This window comes from Lissotriton helveticus, chromosome 1_1 (assembly GCF_964261635.1).
Source record: "Lissotriton helveticus chromosome 1_1, aLisHel1.1, whole genome shotgun sequence".
In the NCBI taxonomy this organism is placed as follows: domain Eukaryota; kingdom Metazoa; phylum Chordata; class Amphibia; order Caudata; family Salamandridae; genus Lissotriton; species Lissotriton helveticus.
In genome coordinates, this window is record NC_136057.1 from 1,682,199,045 (window position 1) to 1,682,219,459 (window position 20,415).

The following is a 20,415-nucleotide window of genomic DNA, read 5'->3' on the forward strand; positions in this document are numbered from 1 at the left end:
TCAATAGCTGTATGCCCTTATTTGGCCTCAGGTCAACTTTAGGGTTGCTCCTTGTAGCAGATTCTCATCTTTTCCTGCAGTTTATGTACTTGTGACCACACTTCAGTGATTTACTAGTTAAACCAGTCTTCAGACAAGATGGTGTGCACTTTTCTTCGCAAGTTTGGCCTTTTGATAAACATCAAGAGGTCTCAGTTAGGTTCTCAGCAAAGAATGAGGATTGTAATCGTGTTGCTCGATCTTTTCATAGAATGGTCTATCCTCCACCAAAGAAATTATTGGCCCTGTAGCAAACGACTTCCTGCATCAAAACAAGACCTAGACATTGACGTGGTGGTTTCAGAGGCGCTGTTCTCTGGGTCTCCTGACTTCAGGTATCCAGGTATACTTGTAGTAATAATTGTTCTGTTGGTTTTACGTTCTGACTTGACAGCTCAACTGTCGCCTGCCTTTGTGAACAACAGAAAAAGCAATTAATTAGGCAGAAGTTGTGTGCTTCCGCTGAAAATTAGCTCATGCTTTTCACATTTTGCCTTGTGGGAAAGCTTATGCTCAATACAGCAAGAATAATTCCGGCGACGAGGAAGAGATCAAGGTTATAGTCTTGAACTGCTTATTAGCTAACGTCGTGACAAAGGCACTAGGCTTGACGTATTCATTGTGAAAAGTATGTGTTAAAACCAATAGAACTGTCAGGGTTGGTTGTTATTACACTGCGTTATGTCCTTTAGTGGAGGTACTTTTTGTTTACATGGAATCGCATATTCCCATAGTAGGCGTTCTTTTTCCCTGGATTTCCTCTTTTGTAAAAACTTTAGAGAAGAATATATAAACTGTAAGAAACCTTGCAAGATTCTCTTTGGAGGGCCTGAATCACGCTTTGCTTCCAACCAAGACAGCATGAAGTGGTGGCTCCGTTTCGCTGTGAACTAAGAGTTTTGCCTGATAACTATGCACATCCACTTGTAAATAAGTGTACTTCAGTACTCAGACTGGTGGGCCAGTCCTTTAGCTTTTGGTTTTATTTTTATAGGCCTCCTTTCATTTCTTTCCTTCTTTTTTTATTTTGTATTTTTAGCCCTTATTATGATGTATATGATATACTTATTATGATAGTCAATTATGATCCGACTCTCACCTTGGAATTAAACAGCTCAATTAAGCGTCTGATGTAACCCTAGCCATTAAGAGTAGCTGTTCTGGAAAAACTCAGGGCCCAACCGAATTCCTTTGGACCTTTTTAAATCCCTCCCACAGTTATGGGCACCCTTAATAACAAGTGTTATAAAAAGTGCAATAGTAGGCCCTTTGGTCCAGTCTTGGCATAAGACTATCATTCTATCTATTTTTTTTAAACAGGAGACAAGAGCCAGCCTCACTGCTATCATCCAGTATCCTCCTAGATAGTACAGTTAAGATCCTAGGAATGGTACTATTGGTCAAATTAGAAAGCTGGGCTCTAGAGTCACAGGGGCTTTGACTTACAGTTTGGTTTGCGCCCAGGCTTGGGAACTGTTGAGCAATCTTTAAATATCTCCCTAATCATTCAAAAATATACTTAGGCAGAAAAGGCTGTGTCCATCTTGTCTTCATGGACCGAACATGCGCCTTTGACACTGTGGACTGCCCAACATTATGGTCCATAATGTTCCAGGTAGGCATTGACAGCGCAATTATTTCTATGCTCAGTAGGCTTCATGTGCATACCGCAGCCAGAGTTCAGTGTAATGGAAATGGGGAAATTTCGGAAGATTTTCCATCAATAACTGTGGTCAGTCAGGGCTTCTTCCTGGCACCATTTATTTCTTTAATCTATATTAATTCTTTGGGAGAGCACCTGATAACGGCAGGTAACGACATCCCGAAGGTTAACTCGAGAGAAATTCCTGTGCTGCTTTATGGAGAGGATGCCATTCTTATTGTTTGAACTGCAAATGGTATCCAGATTTTACTAGATGCTTTTTACAGTTTTATGAGTAGTTTTGTGACTAAAGACAAATCATACTAAGCCCTTTGTAATCAAATGTGGTCCTAAACTAGCTAAGACCAAAAAGTTCTTACGTGGTGGTGAAGACATTAGGAAAAAAATTCTTTTTACGTATCTGTGAATTCCAATTGATGTAGATATTAGTTGGAAATTTCGCCTGAGTGTAAGAGCCATGCAAATCCAAAGAGCAATTGATGCAATTTTTAGATTTTCCATTATACTGGGACATAAGTCAACTAGAGAAATGCCTTGTATTTTTAAAAGTGAATTTCTGTCACCACATTTGGTGCAGCATATGGGAGTACATTAACTGTAATTCTCTCCAAATTGCGAAGAATACGTTTATAAGAAGGCTCATGGCAGTTCCACGTTCCATCTTGACAATCTTCTGCCATGAAGAGGTTGGACTTAACTATATTAACTATAACTATATTAGCGCCGGGAAACCTTCGGGTAGCTGCGCGCTCAATAAATGTAATTATAAATAAATAAATATATAGAAGATCATGTTAAGCTGCTGCCTCTTTTATGGCACAGAATTTGGAAAAACCCTTAAGCCCAGTTACGTAGAACAATCTTATTGGATTGTTTGAATCTGGACTACTGTCTAGACCTCCCTTGTCTTAAATACATCAAAACGAGTTTTGTAAGGCTTGGTGCCCTAACATTTTATTCTAATCCAGACAGCTTATCGACTATCCTCCCGAAGACACATTAAATAGATTTTTAATCAAAAATACAAACAGATCATGGTCTAAGACTAGAGTTGTCATGGAATAGAAACATTTTATTAATAATTACTTTTCCGTCTGTTGACATGTCCTCTGCCCTGCCCCGATTACCTGCACGGGTTGCTGATGCTTACAGGGAATTGCAAATGGTAGACATAAGTTTCTCCTGACACGGTTTTGTCTCCATACCAAACACTTCTTGCTAGCCTTCCCAGTAAAAGGCACATGGTTTTCGTCCCTCCCCCGCTGTCATTGTGCAGCCCCAACAGAACAAAATAATATGCACTTTTTGCTGGTTTGCACATTTTATACTACACAAAGAAGTCCGTTCCTTCGCTCAATATTACAAGCACTAGAAACCATACCTCATGATGCGGCTTCTGGATATTTGCACTGTTTGGGAAGGATAATGTTACTTACCCAGTAAGCGTCTGTTCTTGGGATGTAGAGCTGTAGATTTACATGCTTTGCATACTCCTGCCATCTAGTGCTGGGTCAGTTGTTGTTCTTTGAAGAAGTCTTTCCCGTCACGAGGTCGGTGACTCCTCCTTTCGGTGATAGTGCACATGGGCATTGACTCCATTGTTCGATTGTTTTCCCGCAGAGGTTGAGAATGGAGTTAGTAAGTTAAGAATAGTGATGTCCATGCGTATGTATATAGAGTGAGAGAGAACTGCAACAGGTACAGGTACCCTGGGAGGCGGGTGGGCGCATGTGAATCTACAGCTCTACATGCCAAGAACATATGCTTACTGTGTAAGTAACATCTGTTCGATGCATGTGAGCTGTAGATCACATGCTTTGCATAGGTTATACAGCAGTATTCTCCCAAAGCAGTGGCTAATCTTTAGCTGTTGGAGTTGTCTGAAATAGTGTTCTAAGTACTGCCTGGCCCACATTAGCTTGTTGTCTCGCTAACAAATCTATACAATAGTGTTTGGTGAATGTGAGTGGTGTAGACCATATTGCAGCTTTACAAACATCAACTATGGGGATGTTTCCTAAGAAAGTCTTAGTATCCCCTATTTTGTGAGTGGAATGCTCTCTAGGGTATTGACGTTTTCTTTGCTTTTGCATAACAAGTTTGAATGCATTTAACAATCCATCTGGCAATACCTAACTTGGGGATGGGTTTGCCTTTGTGTGGTGGTGCAAAAGTGACTAAAAGTTGTTTAGTCTTACGAAATGATTTTGTTCTTTCAATGTAATTTAAAAGGGCTCTTCTGACATCTAGGGTGTGTAGAGCTCGTTCTGCCACAGAATCAGGTTGAGGAAAGAATACTGGTAATTCAACTGACTTATTGATGTGAAAGGCACATACAATCGTAGGTAGAAATTTGGGGTTAGTGCTAAGAACCACTTTATCTCTGTGAAGTTGGAAAAAGGGTTATTCTATAGTTAGTGCCTGTAGTTCACCCACTCTCCTCAGTGAAGTGATTGCAATGAGGAAAGCAGCTTTCCAGGAGAGAAACTGTGGCTCATCTTTATGCATGGGTTCAAAAGGGGGTGGTGATGGACCGAGCATCTGAACCAATCAAACACTCACATCCAGTCAACAGATCTGGGTTTAATCCATCACCGTTCTTTAGCCCACTCTGCCACCCCAGTTCAGAAATGGCCATATGCAAATCAGTCTGACCCTGTGCCTCATGGGAACAGTCCAGCCCGAACTGCCAAGCCATGCCTTCCCTGGAACGGAAACAAACTTTCTAGGACCGGTTTCTGGCATTTCAGCTGTCTTCAGCCAGGCTTGCTTGAATCCAGTGACAAAGTGAGCAAGGGACTCACGTCTGAGCATATCCTGCCAACTTATGGCGAACAAAGCAGTACAAAAGGGGGTGGTGATGGACGGAGCATCTGAACCAATCAAACACTCACACCCAGTCAACAGATATGGGTTTAATCCATTACCGTTCTTTAGCCCACTCTGCCACCCCAGTTCAGACATGGCCATATGCAAATCAGTCTGACCCTGTGCCTCATGGGAACAGTCCAGCCCAAACTGCCAAGCCATGCCTTCCCTGGACCGGAAACAAGCTTCCTAGGACCGGTTTCTGGCATTTCAGCCGTCTTCAGCCAGGCTTGCTTGAATCCAGTGGCAAAGTGAGCAAGGGACTCACGTCTGAGCATATCCTGCCAACTTATGGCAAACAAAGCGGTACAAAAGGGGGTGGTGATAGACGGAGCATCTGAACCAATCAAACACTCACACCCAGTCAACAGATCTGGGTTTAATCCATCACCGTTCTTAGCCCACTCTGCCACTTCCGAAGCCAGATCGCAAGGTTCAGTTATTTGGGATATGGGTGTCTGATTCCTCCATGGCTCTGTGTGAGGAGACTGGATGTGAGGTGAAGCCTTTGATGTGGAACTAGGAACAGCTCCAACAGGGCTGTGAACCACGGTTGACGGGCCCATGTGGGAGCTACTAGGATCAGTGTGAGGGATGTTTGCCTGAGTTTCTGAACCAATATTGGAATGAGTGGGAGAGACGGAAAAGCGTAGGCAAATATCCCTGACCAGTTCATCCATAGTGCATTGCCTTTAGAGAGCGGGTGTGGGTATCTGGAGGCGAAGTTTGGGCTTTGTACGTTTTGTTGTGTGACAAAAAGGTCTATTTGAGGAACTCCCTAACTTTGAAAGTATGTGAAGAGAACTTGATGGTAAGTTCCCATTTGTGTATTTGCTGTCTGTGTCTGCTTAGGAGATCGTCAATCTGATTGTTCACTCCTGGGAGGTGTTCCGCTAGGAGAAAGATTTTCGGGTGAATGGCCCACCTCCAAATGTCTTGGGCCAAGTGTGACAGTTGGAGAGTTTGTCCTCCCCTGTTTTTGATCGTAATACACAGCTGTCATGTTATCGGTACGAACTAAGACAGCTGAGCCAACCGGGTGAGTCTGAAATGCTTCGAGCTTTAGAAAGACTGCTAGCAGCTCTAGATGGTTTATGTGGAGATATTTTTGCTGTTGACTCCACAGGCCTTGCACTGTGTGGTGCTGAAGATGAGCCCCCCCAGCCAGTGAGGGGTGCGTCTGCTGTTGGCATTGTCTGTGGAACTGGGTCTATGAAGGGCCTTTCATCTGATAAATTCTGTGTGTTCCACCTTTGCAGAGAGCGAGGAGTACAGCCGCTTACCAATATTAGATTGATTAACAGACCCTGCGATTGGTTCCACTGACTTACTAAGCAGTCTTGTAGGGGACGCATGTGAAGCCTGGCATGGGGAACGATCATGATGCAAGATGCCATCATTCCCAGTAGTTGCAAATACACTTGAGCTGGAAGCGAGTGATTGGACTGAAACTGGAGATCTAGCTCCTTAGTGTTGCAAATTCTGGCTGCATTGGGAAAGTCCTGAACCTTTTGAGTATCTAAAGTGGCTCCTAGGTAATTTTGAGTGTTGGAAGGTTGGAGATGCAATTTCAACACATTGACTGTGAACCCCAGTTGGTGCAGTAACTGTAGTGTTCTGTGAGTATGTTGGAGACACTTTGGATACATACTGGCTTTGATGAGCCAGTTGTCCAAGTGGGGGAAGACATGAATGTGTTGTCTTCTTAAGTGAGCAGCGACTACTGCCAGACCTTTTGTAAAGACTCTGGGAACAGTGGTGACTCCGAAGGGGAGTAACTTGAACTGGTAATGTTGGCCTGCTACCACAAATTTGAGAACTTTGTGATGAGTAGGATGTATTGGAATATGAAATTAGGCTTCTTTCGAGTCTAGAGTAGAGAGAAAGATGCCCTGTTGCAGGACTGGGAGCATTTGTTGAAGTATTACCATGTGAAAATGGTCTGACTGTATGTAAAGATTTAATTCTCTGAGGTCCAAGATTGGTCCGAGAGAACCGTCCTTTTTGGGTATGAGAAAGTGAAAGGAGTATTCGCCCGACCCGCAGTATTGTAGTGGTACGGGCTCTATAGCCCCTTTTAAAAGGAGAGCCTGAATCTCTCGTTTGAGGAGGTGTAAGTGATCCGGTGACAGTTTGTCTGAACATGGAGGAATGTTTGGAGGATTGTTGGTTAACTCCAGGCAATACCCAGAACAGATAATTTTCAGTACCCATTTTTCTGTAGTTATGGATTGCCAGACAGGTAAAAAATTTGAAAGACGCCCCGACTCGTGTTAAATGGTCGGGGGAGTGTAGGCAAGTCACTGTTTGATGTTGGAGTGGGAGGCGCTTGTATTGGAGCCTCTACCTCTACCTTTGTCATTGTTCGCTCTGTAACCCCCTCGGAAGTAACCCTTAGAGGCAGAGGGTTGATTGTTGCCTTTGTAGGTGGTGATGGCAGTGTCTGAGGAGGTATTTTTGGATCCTCCGCAGTAGGAAGAGCACCGAAAGGAACCACATCCTTAATGGAAGGGCCAAAGAGGTGTTCCTTGTCCTCTGGTGTGTTCAGGATAGAAGTTTGAACTTCTGGTTTGAATCCTGAAATACATAACCAGGCATGCCTTCTTAAAAGGACGCTGGTGTTGACAGCTCTGGCTGCAGTGTCTGCAGCATCTAGGGAGCACCTGATAGAATAATTGAAAATGAACTGTCCCTCCCGCACTAGGTCTTCCGCCTTGGACTTGTGCTCATTAGTTAGAAATTGGAGCAACTGCTCAATTTCATCCCAATGCGCCCTGTCGTAACTAGTTAACAGTCCTTGTGTATTGGAGATGCGCCAAAAGTGTGCAGCCTGGGAGGCTACTCTTTTCCCCGAAGCTCTAGCAGCTTAGATTCTTTGTCTGGGTGTGGAGCATCTCCTGTTGTTTGTGAATTGGCCCTTTTGCGTGCGTTGGAAACTACCAAGAAATCCAATGGTAACTGCCCTCTTATGTATCCTGGATCTGATGCTGCCGACTTGTATTTCTTGTCTACCCTAGAGGTGAGAATACGTGCCCTGAAGGGATCATTACAAATATTGTCTATGTGTTTGATTATAGCCTTGAGAATAGGGAGTTTGTGTGAGGACTTTTGTGTATTACTAGGAGTTTCGAAAAGAAAATCCTCTTCCAGGGATTACTTATGCAGCTGAACCCCATGGTAGTTAGCCGCTCTACCCAACAGTTCTATGTATCGGACTGTCGTCCGGTGGAGATGGCTTGGTAGGGTGCAGAGCAGGATCATTTCCTCTGGAGGAATTGGTGTTGTAATCTGTTGAGGGGTCTGCACGTATTGGTTCATTGTCCCCAGTCCCATCATCTTGATCTTGCTCAGGTGAAATTAGTAATGGTTGAAACTGAGGAGAAGGGGGTGATGGAAGAGGAGGAGGGGAAGATTAGTACCAACATTTTTTCATTTTTAAAGGAATGTGGTAGACTTCTTCTCTCTCATGTTTGCATCCTATTGTCACCTTTGTGGTAATATGTCTAGTTGTTGGGTGAATGTATAGCTCCTGCTGTTTTGGATCCGGTTTGGAGGGCGGAGCATCGAAATATTGCTCTTTGGATGGAATTGGCACATCCATTTGTTTCGGTGTCGGCGTTTTAGGTGAAAGGGCTTTGCATGCCACGGATTTCGGATCCGAAGACGTTTTCGACATCGAAGGGGATGGTGTGGAGCCTGTCTAGATCTTCGATCTTGAAGGTTTCTGCTCGGTGCCCGTTTTCGAACTACTCTTTTTGGAGCCGGAAAGGCCTTTGGGTATGTTTTGGTGCTGAGCAGAATGGCAGGGCGTCGGAAACATGTTCTCGGTGCCGACCGTGCCCCGATGCCGGGGGTTAGACCGGATCCTTTTCTTGGACTGAGGTGGACTTTGAGGCAAGGGAGGATCTGTACTCACAGTACGCTGCCCTTGCGGGATGTCTTGTCCCCCTCGAAGCCGTAGTTGGAGATGGAGATCGAGTCTCGTTCCTACTCGTCTCCCATTGCTTCTCCGGCCCCTTGTTCCGAATCTTCTCCGATGAGGTCCGGAATGGAACTTGTGTGTTGGCTGTGCATGTCACGACGTCGACAAGATGGTCGTGAAGAATTTTCTTCAATCGGAAAGCCTTACACGTGTCGTAGTCCTGTTTGCTGTGCTCCGGAGACAAGCACAGGTTGTACAGTTTGTGTGAGTAGGTGTGAGGAAACTTTGCGTGGCACCGAGGGCAGAATTTAAATGAAGTCCGTTCCATCTACGGTGAGGTGGACGGATGCGGGTAGGCCCAACTGCCATCCACGAGCTACTCAATCAAAAGAGGGTATTTCAAGTAAATACTGTACGCGGAGAATGGGATTACGCGATCGAAAATAATACAGTTGAGGGTGAGTTTCTTGCGCACCGAGGGAAACCAGAGAAACTGTGTCGAACCGAAGTGCAGCAATTAACGTCCGAACCCGATGGCAGAAAAAAACGATGTAACAATGAAGTCGATGCCCATGCCCATGCGCACTATCACCGAAAGGAGTCACCTACCTCATGACTGGAAAAGACTTCTTTGAAGAAAAACAGCTTTCGGACCCAACGCTAGATGGCAGGAGTATGCAAAGCATGTGATCTACAGCTCACATGCCTCGAACATGAAATTATTTATGCTGTTTTTAATTACATCTTATCTGCTGTAAAGGTATGATGTAATTATTAAATGCTTTCTTCATCATACTAATGGTCTTAATACTTTATTGTGTGATTTTATCACATTTTTCTCTTATTTTATGGTGCATTATACTGTATCCTTTTGCTGTGGGTTTTCTGGTTCAGTTGACCAGAGTAAAATATCTTGATGAAGAATGCAAGATTTCGCGACATAAAATTACATAAATTTCTCAGACCCCTTGTCGCCAGTGTCTTCTGCTTAACACACTTGTCGAACAAGAGTGGAATCCCTGAGGGTTCCTTTTTATCTTGATTGATTAGAGAGATTTTCCTGTGCATTTCCAACAATTTGTTTGATTCACAGGACCCTACAGACATTCAAGTTCCTATAACCTGGTGATAATCCTCAAGGTGCCAATTTTTCCAAGGCAGATTTGTTGTACAGACTTTATTCTGTCTCTGGTGTCTGTTTTCTGTAACGTCTTCAGGTTTGGGATCCTCTGGTTCAACTGAAGGACATTGATCCTTCATCGCACCCTGTCACTGTTGAACTTCAGAGCCTTTTTGTTCAGAAACAAATATATGCATTCTATTCGAAAGCTAATGCCCTTGCTTTTGCTAGTGGGCTCTTTAATGTCCCCTAAGCCATTGACTGGTTACTCTAGGTCATAATTTCACTTGCGTAGCATATGTGGCAAATTCTACAAACCTTTTTGACTCTCACCATCTTTCTCTCTACAGTCACTGCCTATCCTAAAACATATTCTCTATTTGAAACAAGGCATCCCCAAGTTTATTTTTTAATGTTAACTTAACTAGCAATTTTTTCCCCAACAATGACCACACTTGTAACCTTTCTAAGACTGATGCTTTAGTAAGAAAAATGTCTATTTTTAAGAAAAACAATTGTTTTATTCGCTCTGGTGGTGTTCTTACCCCCAAGCAACAAAGTGGAAAAGATTACAACTGCCCGGTGTTTAGTCTTGTGCAAATCCAAAGCCTGTCAAACAAATGGGACCTCGTACTAAATGTCTTATTCCACAGCAGTTAAGACACCATTGATGATTTTTTTTAGATATATCCATCACAGAGACTTGTAGGTTTGCCACATTGGCTATTTGACCTGCCTTTGATAAGCATTAATCACTGGGCAGTTCAACTGAATAAGCATTTGTCCAGGAAGTTCTGCACCACCTATTCACCTTAGGCCTGTTCCGGCATGTACTTTTTCCACCTCTCAGTAATTTTGGATCCAAACCAGCTTGGAGGAATAAAAGAATAAGGAAAAATTAACTTCTTGGTGATTCTGGTACACTTGATAATTTTTTTACCACCACATTTCCAACCACCATGCCTTGCTCAGAAGATTCATGGTAGAAAAATCATATGCTTAATATGGTGGGTTGCTTAATGACTTACAGGGATAGAGGTAAAATCATTTTAATTCAAATTGCTTAATACACAGTGCAATCCTACCTCCCTAAAAACAACGCATCCTGGAGCCTGTTCCTATCCTTGGATGAAAGCACCATACGCAAAACGCTGGCAACTCTGAAACCGTCTAATCACTACAACGACCCCCTGCCATCGAACCTCTTCTCGAAGTTAGAACCTCCCTACTCCCTCTTTGGACTAAGATCATCAATGCATCACTTCGGCAAGGTGCTATTCCAGATTGCCTAAAAGCGGGTCAAGTTACCCCGTTACTAAAGAAACCATCTGCAGATCACATGGACCTTCACAACTTTCGCCCAATGTCTAACATCCCCACACTGGCAAAGCTCCTGGAGAAATGTGTTCTCGCCCAACTCTGTAACCACATCGATCACTTCCAACTCCTGGACCAGTGTCAATCTGGTTTTCGCCTGGGTCATAAATCAGAATCAGCGTTAACTCACATTGTCGATGATGCGTTAAGAATGTTGGATCAACATGAATCTTGCCTTCCGATCCTTCTCGACCTTTCGTCAGCATTTGACACCATCAAACACCATAACATTATTGACCTCCTGGAATATAGAATCGGGCTGTCTGGGCCGATCTTAAACTGGTTCTCCTCATTCCTTCATCCCTAATCCCAAAAGCTTCAAGGTGAACCAGTCCTTCTCGCATCTTTCGCTGGTCACACTGACAGTACCCCAGGGTTCAGCCCTCTCACACACGCTCTCCAACCTGTTCATGGAGCCTTTCACAGAAATTCTGAAATCCTCCAGCATTCACTATAACATGTATGCAGATGACACCCAACTATACTTGAAGATCGCCTCCCTTGAGTACATCTGGTCCCTCATTCAGTCCCACTGGAAACTTCAAGCTGGCTGACATGCAACCACTTGAAGTTAAACGCTCTCAAAACAGAAATCCCACTTATGGCACCACACAAGCAATCTCCAGTCATCGAACAATGGTTGAATCATCTCACTGCTCTTAACTGTGGGCCGCACCTTGTTGATTCTGCAACCTCTCTTGGAATTATATTAGACGAAAGTCTGACCATGAAAAGGCACATCACCTCCCTCTCCAAAGGAGCGAACTTCCAACTCTGCATTCTAAGAAAACTCAAACCTTACCTCCATGCTTATGACCTAAAGGTGTCAGTGCAAGCCTTAGTGTTATCAAAGCTGGACTATGGTAACGCAACCCTTTGCTGCCTACCTAGAGTGAAGACTGCTCCTCTTAGGGCTGCACTGAACTCGGCTGCCAGGCTCGTAACAGGCATTAAAAAATACAACCATATCACCCCTGACCTTTTGTCCTTGAACTGGCTGCCTTATGAAGCTCTGATACAATTAAAAATTGCCTGCATGGCACACAAAGCCATTCACTTCAATACCCCTTTTTACCTAGCTCAGAAACTGGAGCTCTCATGTGACGAGAGAGCCTTCAGAAGCGCTAGCACCCTATTCCTCAAACCGCAAAAATTAAAGAAGAAAAAAAACTATAATCGAGCCTTCTCCGGTATAGCACCGAGGATTTGGAACTCCCTCCCCCCTGAAGTCAGGGTGAACCCTTCCATTGTCCTCTTCAAAAGTGCTCTTGATGAAGAAATGTCTGCCTCTGACTGGCTATTGAAGTGAATACTGAGGTCAGTCGCAGTTCTGTGGCCCAGCTGCTATGATCACGAGATTCCCTTTGCTCTATATGACTTTGTATCTTCTGCTTTGTGGGTTCTGTTTTGATTGCATGTATATGTATTCCTCTTGATGTTCGCGCTATAGAAAACCTTCTAAATAAATACATTTACCCTACCCTGTGCAGCCAATTCGAAATTGGGAGCCAAAGTTTTCTCCCCCATCTTCTACCCTGATGGCCCTTACATTCATAAAGTGCTTGTTCAAATTTATAAATGGTGATTAAGCGGGCCAGCCACGCTTGGAACCCGGGGGGCTCGGAGTCTTTTAATCTAGTTGCTGTTATTAGCCTAATGACCGTGATTGGAATAAATAAAATGCTAGTCGGCCCAGTGTCCAACCCTAAGCTGTTATTATGACCCACCATCATGAGTGAGGGAGTTAGGCTGACCCTTCTTCCTAATATCTTCTCCCCAAATTTTTCCAATTCCCTTTTTAACACTACTAACTTGGGACAGCCGTTAAACATGTGTCTCTTCTCCGTCTGTCCAATCCTGCACCTGGGGCATTTATCATCCTCCCTTTTCCCCAGCTAAATAATTTGGCAGGAGTAAAGTATAAATTAAAAACCATCTTGAAATGTTGTGCCTTCAGGTTAGCTTATAGAACCGTTTTTTTGGGCAACTCAAGTGACTTATCGATATCATTCTCTAGTTTGCTGACCCATTTTGTATCGCAATGTCATCGTGGCTTCCTCCATCATAATACTATATGAGTGTTTTATTTTGCAAACATATCCACCCAGGGTTTCAAGCAGTGAAATCTTTGCCATTGAAATCGCCGAATAAGCCCTTAATTTAAAGATATTTAAAATAATGCCTGATATGGATTTCATAGTCTCTGTGCAAGTCGGGAAAAGGATATAATTGAACTGTTGCCTGGATTTCTCCCACTGTCCTCAAGCCAAGCTGTTCCCATTGTTTCCCTGTTACATCATAGAAGACCGGGGCAAAGAAGGAAGATCGCCAAATAGGTGTGTAACTTGTATATTTTTCTATGCTCATACATTTTCAAATTTTTCCCCACGTTCTCCAGGCATGCGTAATAATTTTAAATTGTACCTTCTTAAAATAACTAGGTTCAAGCTGATGAAGCAACAGCGCCCTAGCCACTCCCAAAGTGCCAATCATATATTGTTGGGAGATCCTCCTTCCCACACAGCTCTCTCTCATATCTATTTCAGAGAGAAGTATCTTCATATGTTGTAGTAGCGCAGCCAGCAGTAAAAGGTGAGATTAGAAGCAGCCCATCCACCCTGTGTTTGAGGCAAGGTGAGAAGTTTCAAGGATCTCCTGATCTTACCATACTGCCAAATAAAATTACTAAATATAAAGTCTAATGCCTTAATTATTGACCCTTCATTTCCCTAAATAAGTATGACATTTTGGGTAGCATTACCATCTTGAGGACGTTAATCCTCTCTATGATGGTCCGATGTAATGAGTGTATCCACCTGAGATACGATGCTATTTTGTTAATCATAGGGTCAAAATTAATGTGAGTGATCCGGATTAATCCTAACCCCGAGATAAGAAGTTGTGGGTACTCGCTGAATGTCCTGGAAGACGATATTATCAGTGTATATTATTTGAGTCTTCGCTTTGTTCAGTAGATACCCAGACTCCCGTTCGTATGTGATAGCCATGGCTTCTAATTTTTTTATTACCTGGGTTCGGGGTGATTACTGCAATGTCATCTATGTAAGCTAACACTTTGGTTTCGAACCCCCATGTAAGAGCCGGAATGATTGTTTGATTCTCTATAATCTGTTGTATAAAAGGATCAATATATAGAGCAAATAAGATTGGGAAGCAGGGCCACGCTTTCCTTGTTCCCCTTGCTACTCTTATGGTGTCAGATTCTTTGCCCATTAGCTGGAGGTCAGCATATGGTGCCATATCCGGGAGCGTGCCTTGTTTAAGATGGGTTGCATCACCTTCCAGGCTAGGGCAGGGACAGCCCCTCACTTTATTTCTTCTGAGATCAAGGCATATTGTCCTAGCAGAGAGCTGCGTTCCTCTTCACAATCCCTTTTGGTTGTCCCTTGTTTTAGGAAGAAGAGGTCAGGTGGCGCAAAAATTTCTACGCTGGCGCCTACCTTTTGGAATGCCCTTCCTCCTTCTCTTAGATTCTCTATCCACTATTCAGAATTTCGTAAATCCTTAAAAACGTTTTTGTTTACACAAGCTTTCTCATGTTAGCCGTCTGGTTCTTCACTCCCCCTTGGTCTGGTGTCCTAGCGCCAAGAAACCGCGTGGTGTATGTGCGCTTTATAAATATTTTAATTTCAATTTCATATACATTGCTTTAATTGCTGTGATAACCCTGGGGCCTAAATCCCTTATCAGCCAGAGCTCTCCATAGGTACTCCCATGCCACCTGATCAAATGCCTTTCCCGCATCCAGGAGGGTTATAGCCAGGTTCCTGTTGGTTTCTTTTGCTGTATCAAACAACGTCACGGTTCGCCTTATATGATCTGTTGTGTTTGTGCAGGGTATAAAGCCATACTGCCAAGGCAAAACAAGACTGGCTATTACCTCCGAAGCAAATTGCCAAGATTTTAGAGTCCATTTTTGCATCTGCGTTTATTAAAAAGATGGGTCTATATGAAGTAGGCATATCAGGTGGTTTGTCTTTGGAAAGATAAGGATGTTGGTGCCCCTCCAAGAGTCCGGCGGGCATCCAGGGTATTGCACCCCCAAAAATAGATCCAGCAATAGGGGAGTCAGCTCCACTTGAAAAATCGTATAAAATTCCAGTGTACTCATCCGGGCCCACTGCCTTTCCCGAAGCCAGCTGCTGTATTGCTATTTGCACCTCCTCCAATACCATATTGGATGCCAACTTATCGTCAATATCACTCTCTAGCTTCCTACCCTCTTCATATTGAAACCTCCCCTGAGAATTTTCCAGGGGGCCCTGTTCTTCCTCGGTGTAGAGCTCCTGATAAAATTCATGAAACACAGTAACTACATCCACTGGATCTGTATATGTAATCCTGTTGCTTGTTACTGAGGGTATCTAACTTTTTGCCATTTTTTGTCTCATTTTTAAAGCTAGAAGCCTCCCTACTGTGTCCTGTGAACTCGTTGGACCTCTTGCTACCAGTTTAAGTCCGAGAGCTCCGGGAACGCTTGCTGGAAGAGATCTAACATATAGCCTCTAATGTCCGATCCCTCCTTCCCTTCTGGGATTCCCAGGATTCTCAAATTATTACGCCGCTGGCGATTTTCATGCTCCTCCAGCTTACATTGGATGTCCGTGATTTGCTTCTCTTGCACTTTGTATTGCGTAAGCTTGTCAGCCAACTCCGTCTCAACCTTGCTAATTCGGGTTTCGAGCTATGTCAGGCGGTCCCCTATAGTGCTGCAGGTCTTGGTCAGTTTTCTTACTACGCCCTGTACCTTCCTTGCTGCATTCTGGGCTTTATGGGCATCCGCCCGGGTCTCTTCCCACTGCTGCATAATTGTTTGAAGCACTGTTTCTAGTGTAGGGGGATGCATACCAAGGACCCCCTGCGGCGTAGTGGTTTGCATGGTATTTAAAGAGTCAGTTAGGGAATAGTCCCATTTCAAGCTAGCAACCCTCTGCATAGTATGCCCCATTCTTTCCCCCCTGGCCCGCCATGCTGTCGTAAAGAGACAGTCTCCAGCTGGATCTGTGTCACTGTCATTTTCATTTGAGGCTATAGAAGATCCTGAGCCGCCAGCCGATCACTCTGGACCGTCAGAGAGGGAGAAAAAACAATAACTAGGGTCTATCTCAGCCGCAAGATTTGGTTGTATACCTTGGTGATGGGCTTGGGACTGATCTATAGCACCCACCTGCTGAGCTGCTTTGGAGACTGGGGGCCTTAAACGTCTGAATGTCCCCTTAGTTCTCCCCCCCCTGCCTGCTGTGCTCCCCTATTCATATTGTCCAGATTTAAGGATGATATATTATGTTCAGAACTCTCCTGCTGACACATTCCCAATGTCTTAGCCCCGCTTGAATTCAGCAGATCTCCCTCTTTAGAGGTACTTACACTCTCAGCCCCCGAGTGTAGCTCTTGCAGCCCACCATCCGCAGCCAACAATCCATTTGTTTGCACCGGTCCTTCAGCGGGACCTGGCGCCTCTGCATCAGCCTGCTTTCCTCCTGGAGCCCGGAGCAACTCCAGCACTGTAGCTCCACGGAGGCGTCCACCCGAGGAAACCTTGCCTCTTCCTTTTTCCGCTGCAGCTTCACTCTCCGAAGCCAGCCACACTGTAAGTGGCGTCCGTCTTGGACCTTGTCTGCCTTTGCCCCGCCACCTGCTGGATCTGCATTCCCCGTCGGGGGTATAGCCAGCTTCCCCTTTGCGGCACTTGCAGTCTTTGTTTGCGGCACTTGCAGTCTTTGGGCCCATTATTCTGACTGTTCTCTCCTGGCATTGCCGACAGCCTGTGTAGGCAAGGGCCAACCTCGCCAGCTGACCAAGCGGCGCGCAGCAATCCTGAAGCAGTGCTGCCCCCGGGCAGATCCCAAGCCCCGATCGGGAGTCAACGAAGGCACTGGAGACTTCAGCGACAAGAGTCATTCCCTTCAAGCCGATAGGAAGAATCTTTATCTTTTTCCCCCTAACTCAAAAAAGATCCATTTCGCAGTGTTTGTGCAGGATCGCCACAACGGCCTCATGCGGACGCCATCTTGCATCCCACCGTGAACTTAGTCCCTAAAGTGCCATTTCCTCTGATTTGTGAAATAGTAATTGAAGGGCTAAAGAGTACCGGAATTGCCACAAACATGATGTGTTTCATTAAGTATACTACAAAAATATAATCTGTCGCTCAACGGCACAATACCTTACAAGACTATTAAATTCTTATTCCTTACACAATAACAGAACTCAGTTCATAATAGTGATATACTTGGAATAAAACTGTAATGCATTTATGAATGTGGGGGAAAATTATAAGGTGTGCCTATTGTGTTCGACATTCAGATTTGTTTCAGACATAAGATGGCCATTTACCTATCCCCATTCTTTGATCTCTGGTGTCTTGGTTTGCCAGGTGCATTAGCAGTACAGATTGTGCATCTTTCCCGTTAAGCACAAACCACTCAATCCAGGGATTGGGGATGTACATCGATACGTAGTATCCTACTGCTTTTTTTTCTGTTTAGTTAATGGAATATCTCCAAAAGGCATGGTGAACAGTGATCTGAAACCATTAGTACTCTTCAACTTACAAGTGAATGTTTGAAAGGATAATTGGAAGAGGAGTGGAACATGCCCTTATGATACCAGCAGTTACATTCTACATTATAAATTGGATCCTGCCTGCATTGCAGGTGGACATCTCTCTTGCCCATGGTTACGGTAGGCAAGGGGTTCCTCATGTTGGATTTGGTAGTATTTGATAACCATTTTGGAAGATAAATTACAACTTTTACATGGACAGTAAAAGCTTTCTGCAGTGAGTGATAAGAAGTGTGATGGACTTAATCTCAACAAGGCTCAGGGTGGTGGTAAATTTTTATTTAAAATCACAAAGGGTGGTCAGGAGTGGAGATGGACTTTCCATAGTGTATCTGGATATCTTTGTGAATTTGTTCTTTAAACAAGATTTTTCCCAAAAGTCTGCGTAGTGTTAGCTTATGTATTCTCAATATTCCTCTATAAAACTGTAAAATTTGAATTATTTGCTATCGTATTTTATAAAATGTCTTGATTCTAAATTTGTCTGCGTAGAGAACATTTAATACACAGTAAGCAAATTCTTTAAAGAATATAGAGCATAATGTATGACTGAATTAATACAGGACTATGTTAAGCTGCTGCACACACATTTCAATCTTGGCACTGATAACCTGGGTTTTTAATGTTTATAGGAGACAGTTGAACTTTTGCAGGCGAAAGTGAACACCTTGGACATCGCATCTCTTGATCTAGTAGAAGCAAGATTACAGGTAAGCTTTAACTACAAGTTGATAATTGTGTTCACAGGAAAGTTGCGCTGACTACATCTTGTTGCTGGACTGCAATATCACAGTGGAGCTATGGATTTAATGGGTAACTTTAGTGTTTCAGCTGGAAGGCAAATTGTTATCGATTTCACCAGAGATGTTTTTGTTGCTAGACACTAAACTGTATCCTTTTTTGTCCATTGTCACTTATGAATTGCCTGGGTAAACTGAGCTAAGCAAGCAAGACAAGTTAAATTTTGTAGAGTATCCTGCTCATACCACTTGAGTCCCCACCCTTCTCATGTAGGCTGGAAGTTTGTTAATTTTGCTATATTTCTTCCCATATTCTCATTGATAGACAGCCTTCTCCACCTTTTGAGTGCTATTGTCATGACCTTATAACAGGTTTCTCCAACATTGTCTATAGTAAGAGCTACTTAGGTGCATTGAAAATCGTCCTGAACTACTAATATTCTTAGTGTTGTAATAGTTCCCACATAAGTCACAAATATACTAGTGCCACCATATACAAGATCACTGGTAGTGATCAGACATTATTGGTAGCCGTAATGAAAAAAGGCTTTAACTATTTGGAATGCATCTACATGAATAATACATAAGTCACAGCTGCAATGCCCCGTGCAATGAGGTGGTAATATGTCTCCCCGAACCACATATTTTATCACTCATATCCGCTTTCAATATAGTTTGCAAATTTCGCCATTTTTCTCCAAACACCAGCTTCTGCAAAAGTCCTGAAAATACACACATTTTCATTTTGAATACACCTTTGTCAGTTTTGATCTACATATATACAACCAAGCACAAGCTTCTAATTTAGCAGGCTGGGCTACATACAGGAGAGCTACTTACAGGAAGCTGGAAAGCTGCCAGTAGTTTACGAGCTAGTCATTGGAGAAGACTGCCTTGTAGCTTATGTGAACTAGCTTGTTTGAGTGTCCCTCTTCTTAGGAGCTATCAAATCGGAGAAAGGAAAGTAGTGGACAGTCATTAGTGACATACATTATACGTTTTTCCATTTAATATCATAGTATCTTGTTCTATCATTAATTGTACAGTAATACTTTCTATCCTATCAACTTCAAGATTTTTGAACGTTTTAGTGCTCTTGTTAAATTGAAGTCTATGCAGGTCATTTAATGTAGGTAGATGTTAGATGTCAAGTCTACACACATGTATTAAGCCCATCTATCATGCATTGAACTATCTGCATGACATACCATGTGACCTTCTATATGTCCATGCAGTTGTCTGCTGAAGCAGTAATTCATTACTTTTCTATTCCTTAATGTCTCTAACCGGTGCAAAAACAAACTCTGCTGACTATCTCTTTAGCTAAAATCTGGCCTTCTCAATTTTCCTCCAGAGTGTCCTTGGAAAGATGAATGAGATTGCAAAGCAGAAGGGAGCCATTGAAGATGCAGACAACCAGAGCAAAGTGAGTTGTTAGCGCTTACAGTGAAATAACTTTTAAATTTTGTTAGAATTAATGTTGATAAACTAGATCACTGTTGGAGTCATAAATGTTTGCCCTTCATTATGAGCTACTTAGTATGAAATGGGTATTGAAACTCCAGGCACAATTGTAGTAATATGATTGAAAAATAGTTCTTGTGTTTAATGCTAATAGCTTTGGTACATGAGAGATAGCTGTAAAAATGGCACTAAAAGTACTGGGTGCATGTATGAACAAAACCTATTTTGGAAAACAAGCATATGTCTCTGTCTTAATGGTACTATTTGTTTTTACCTGACCAAGGATGAGAAGTGCAGCGAATAACACATTTGGGTATCTACAAGCCCTAAGCCTTGCTGTGCTTTGAGACCACTTCAGTTGTCACACCAGATTATGTTTTTCCAAAATAATTTTAAATTACATGCTTACATAGAGGGGGATTTTGTTAGGGGGCTTCTTCCATTGTTCTCTTCAATTGTCGTTACCATTTTGTTTCCACCCACCACAGCATACAGCTTGGTGCAGTGGGACAGGCCACTTACCCCACTGCCTTCCTTAAGTTTGTCTGCACAGAACTTGTACAAGGTGTTCACATCCACCTAAAAATATTTCCTTTGCAGTGACAAATGTGGTACAAAGTTTTTACTTTAATTTTAA

At 43.2% G+C, this 20,415-nt stretch overlaps 1 protein-coding gene across 3 annotated transcripts in view; it reads left to right on the plus strand.

Annotated features, from left to right (window-relative positions):
• The window catches only part of DCTN2 (dynactin subunit 2), a 224,181-nt gene that overhangs the window by 170,045 nt on the left and 33,721 nt on the right, over positions 1-20,415 (plus strand). For all 3 annotated transcript variants that reach the window (XM_078688971.1, XM_078688972.1, XM_078688973.1), the window contains 2 exons: positions 18,207-18,284; positions 19,669-19,740. In XM_078688971.1, coding sequence (XP_078545097.1) covers positions 18,207-18,284; positions 19,669-19,740 — 150 coding nt within the window. The remainder of the gene's footprint in view (positions 1-18,206; positions 18,285-19,668; positions 19,741-20,415) is intronic.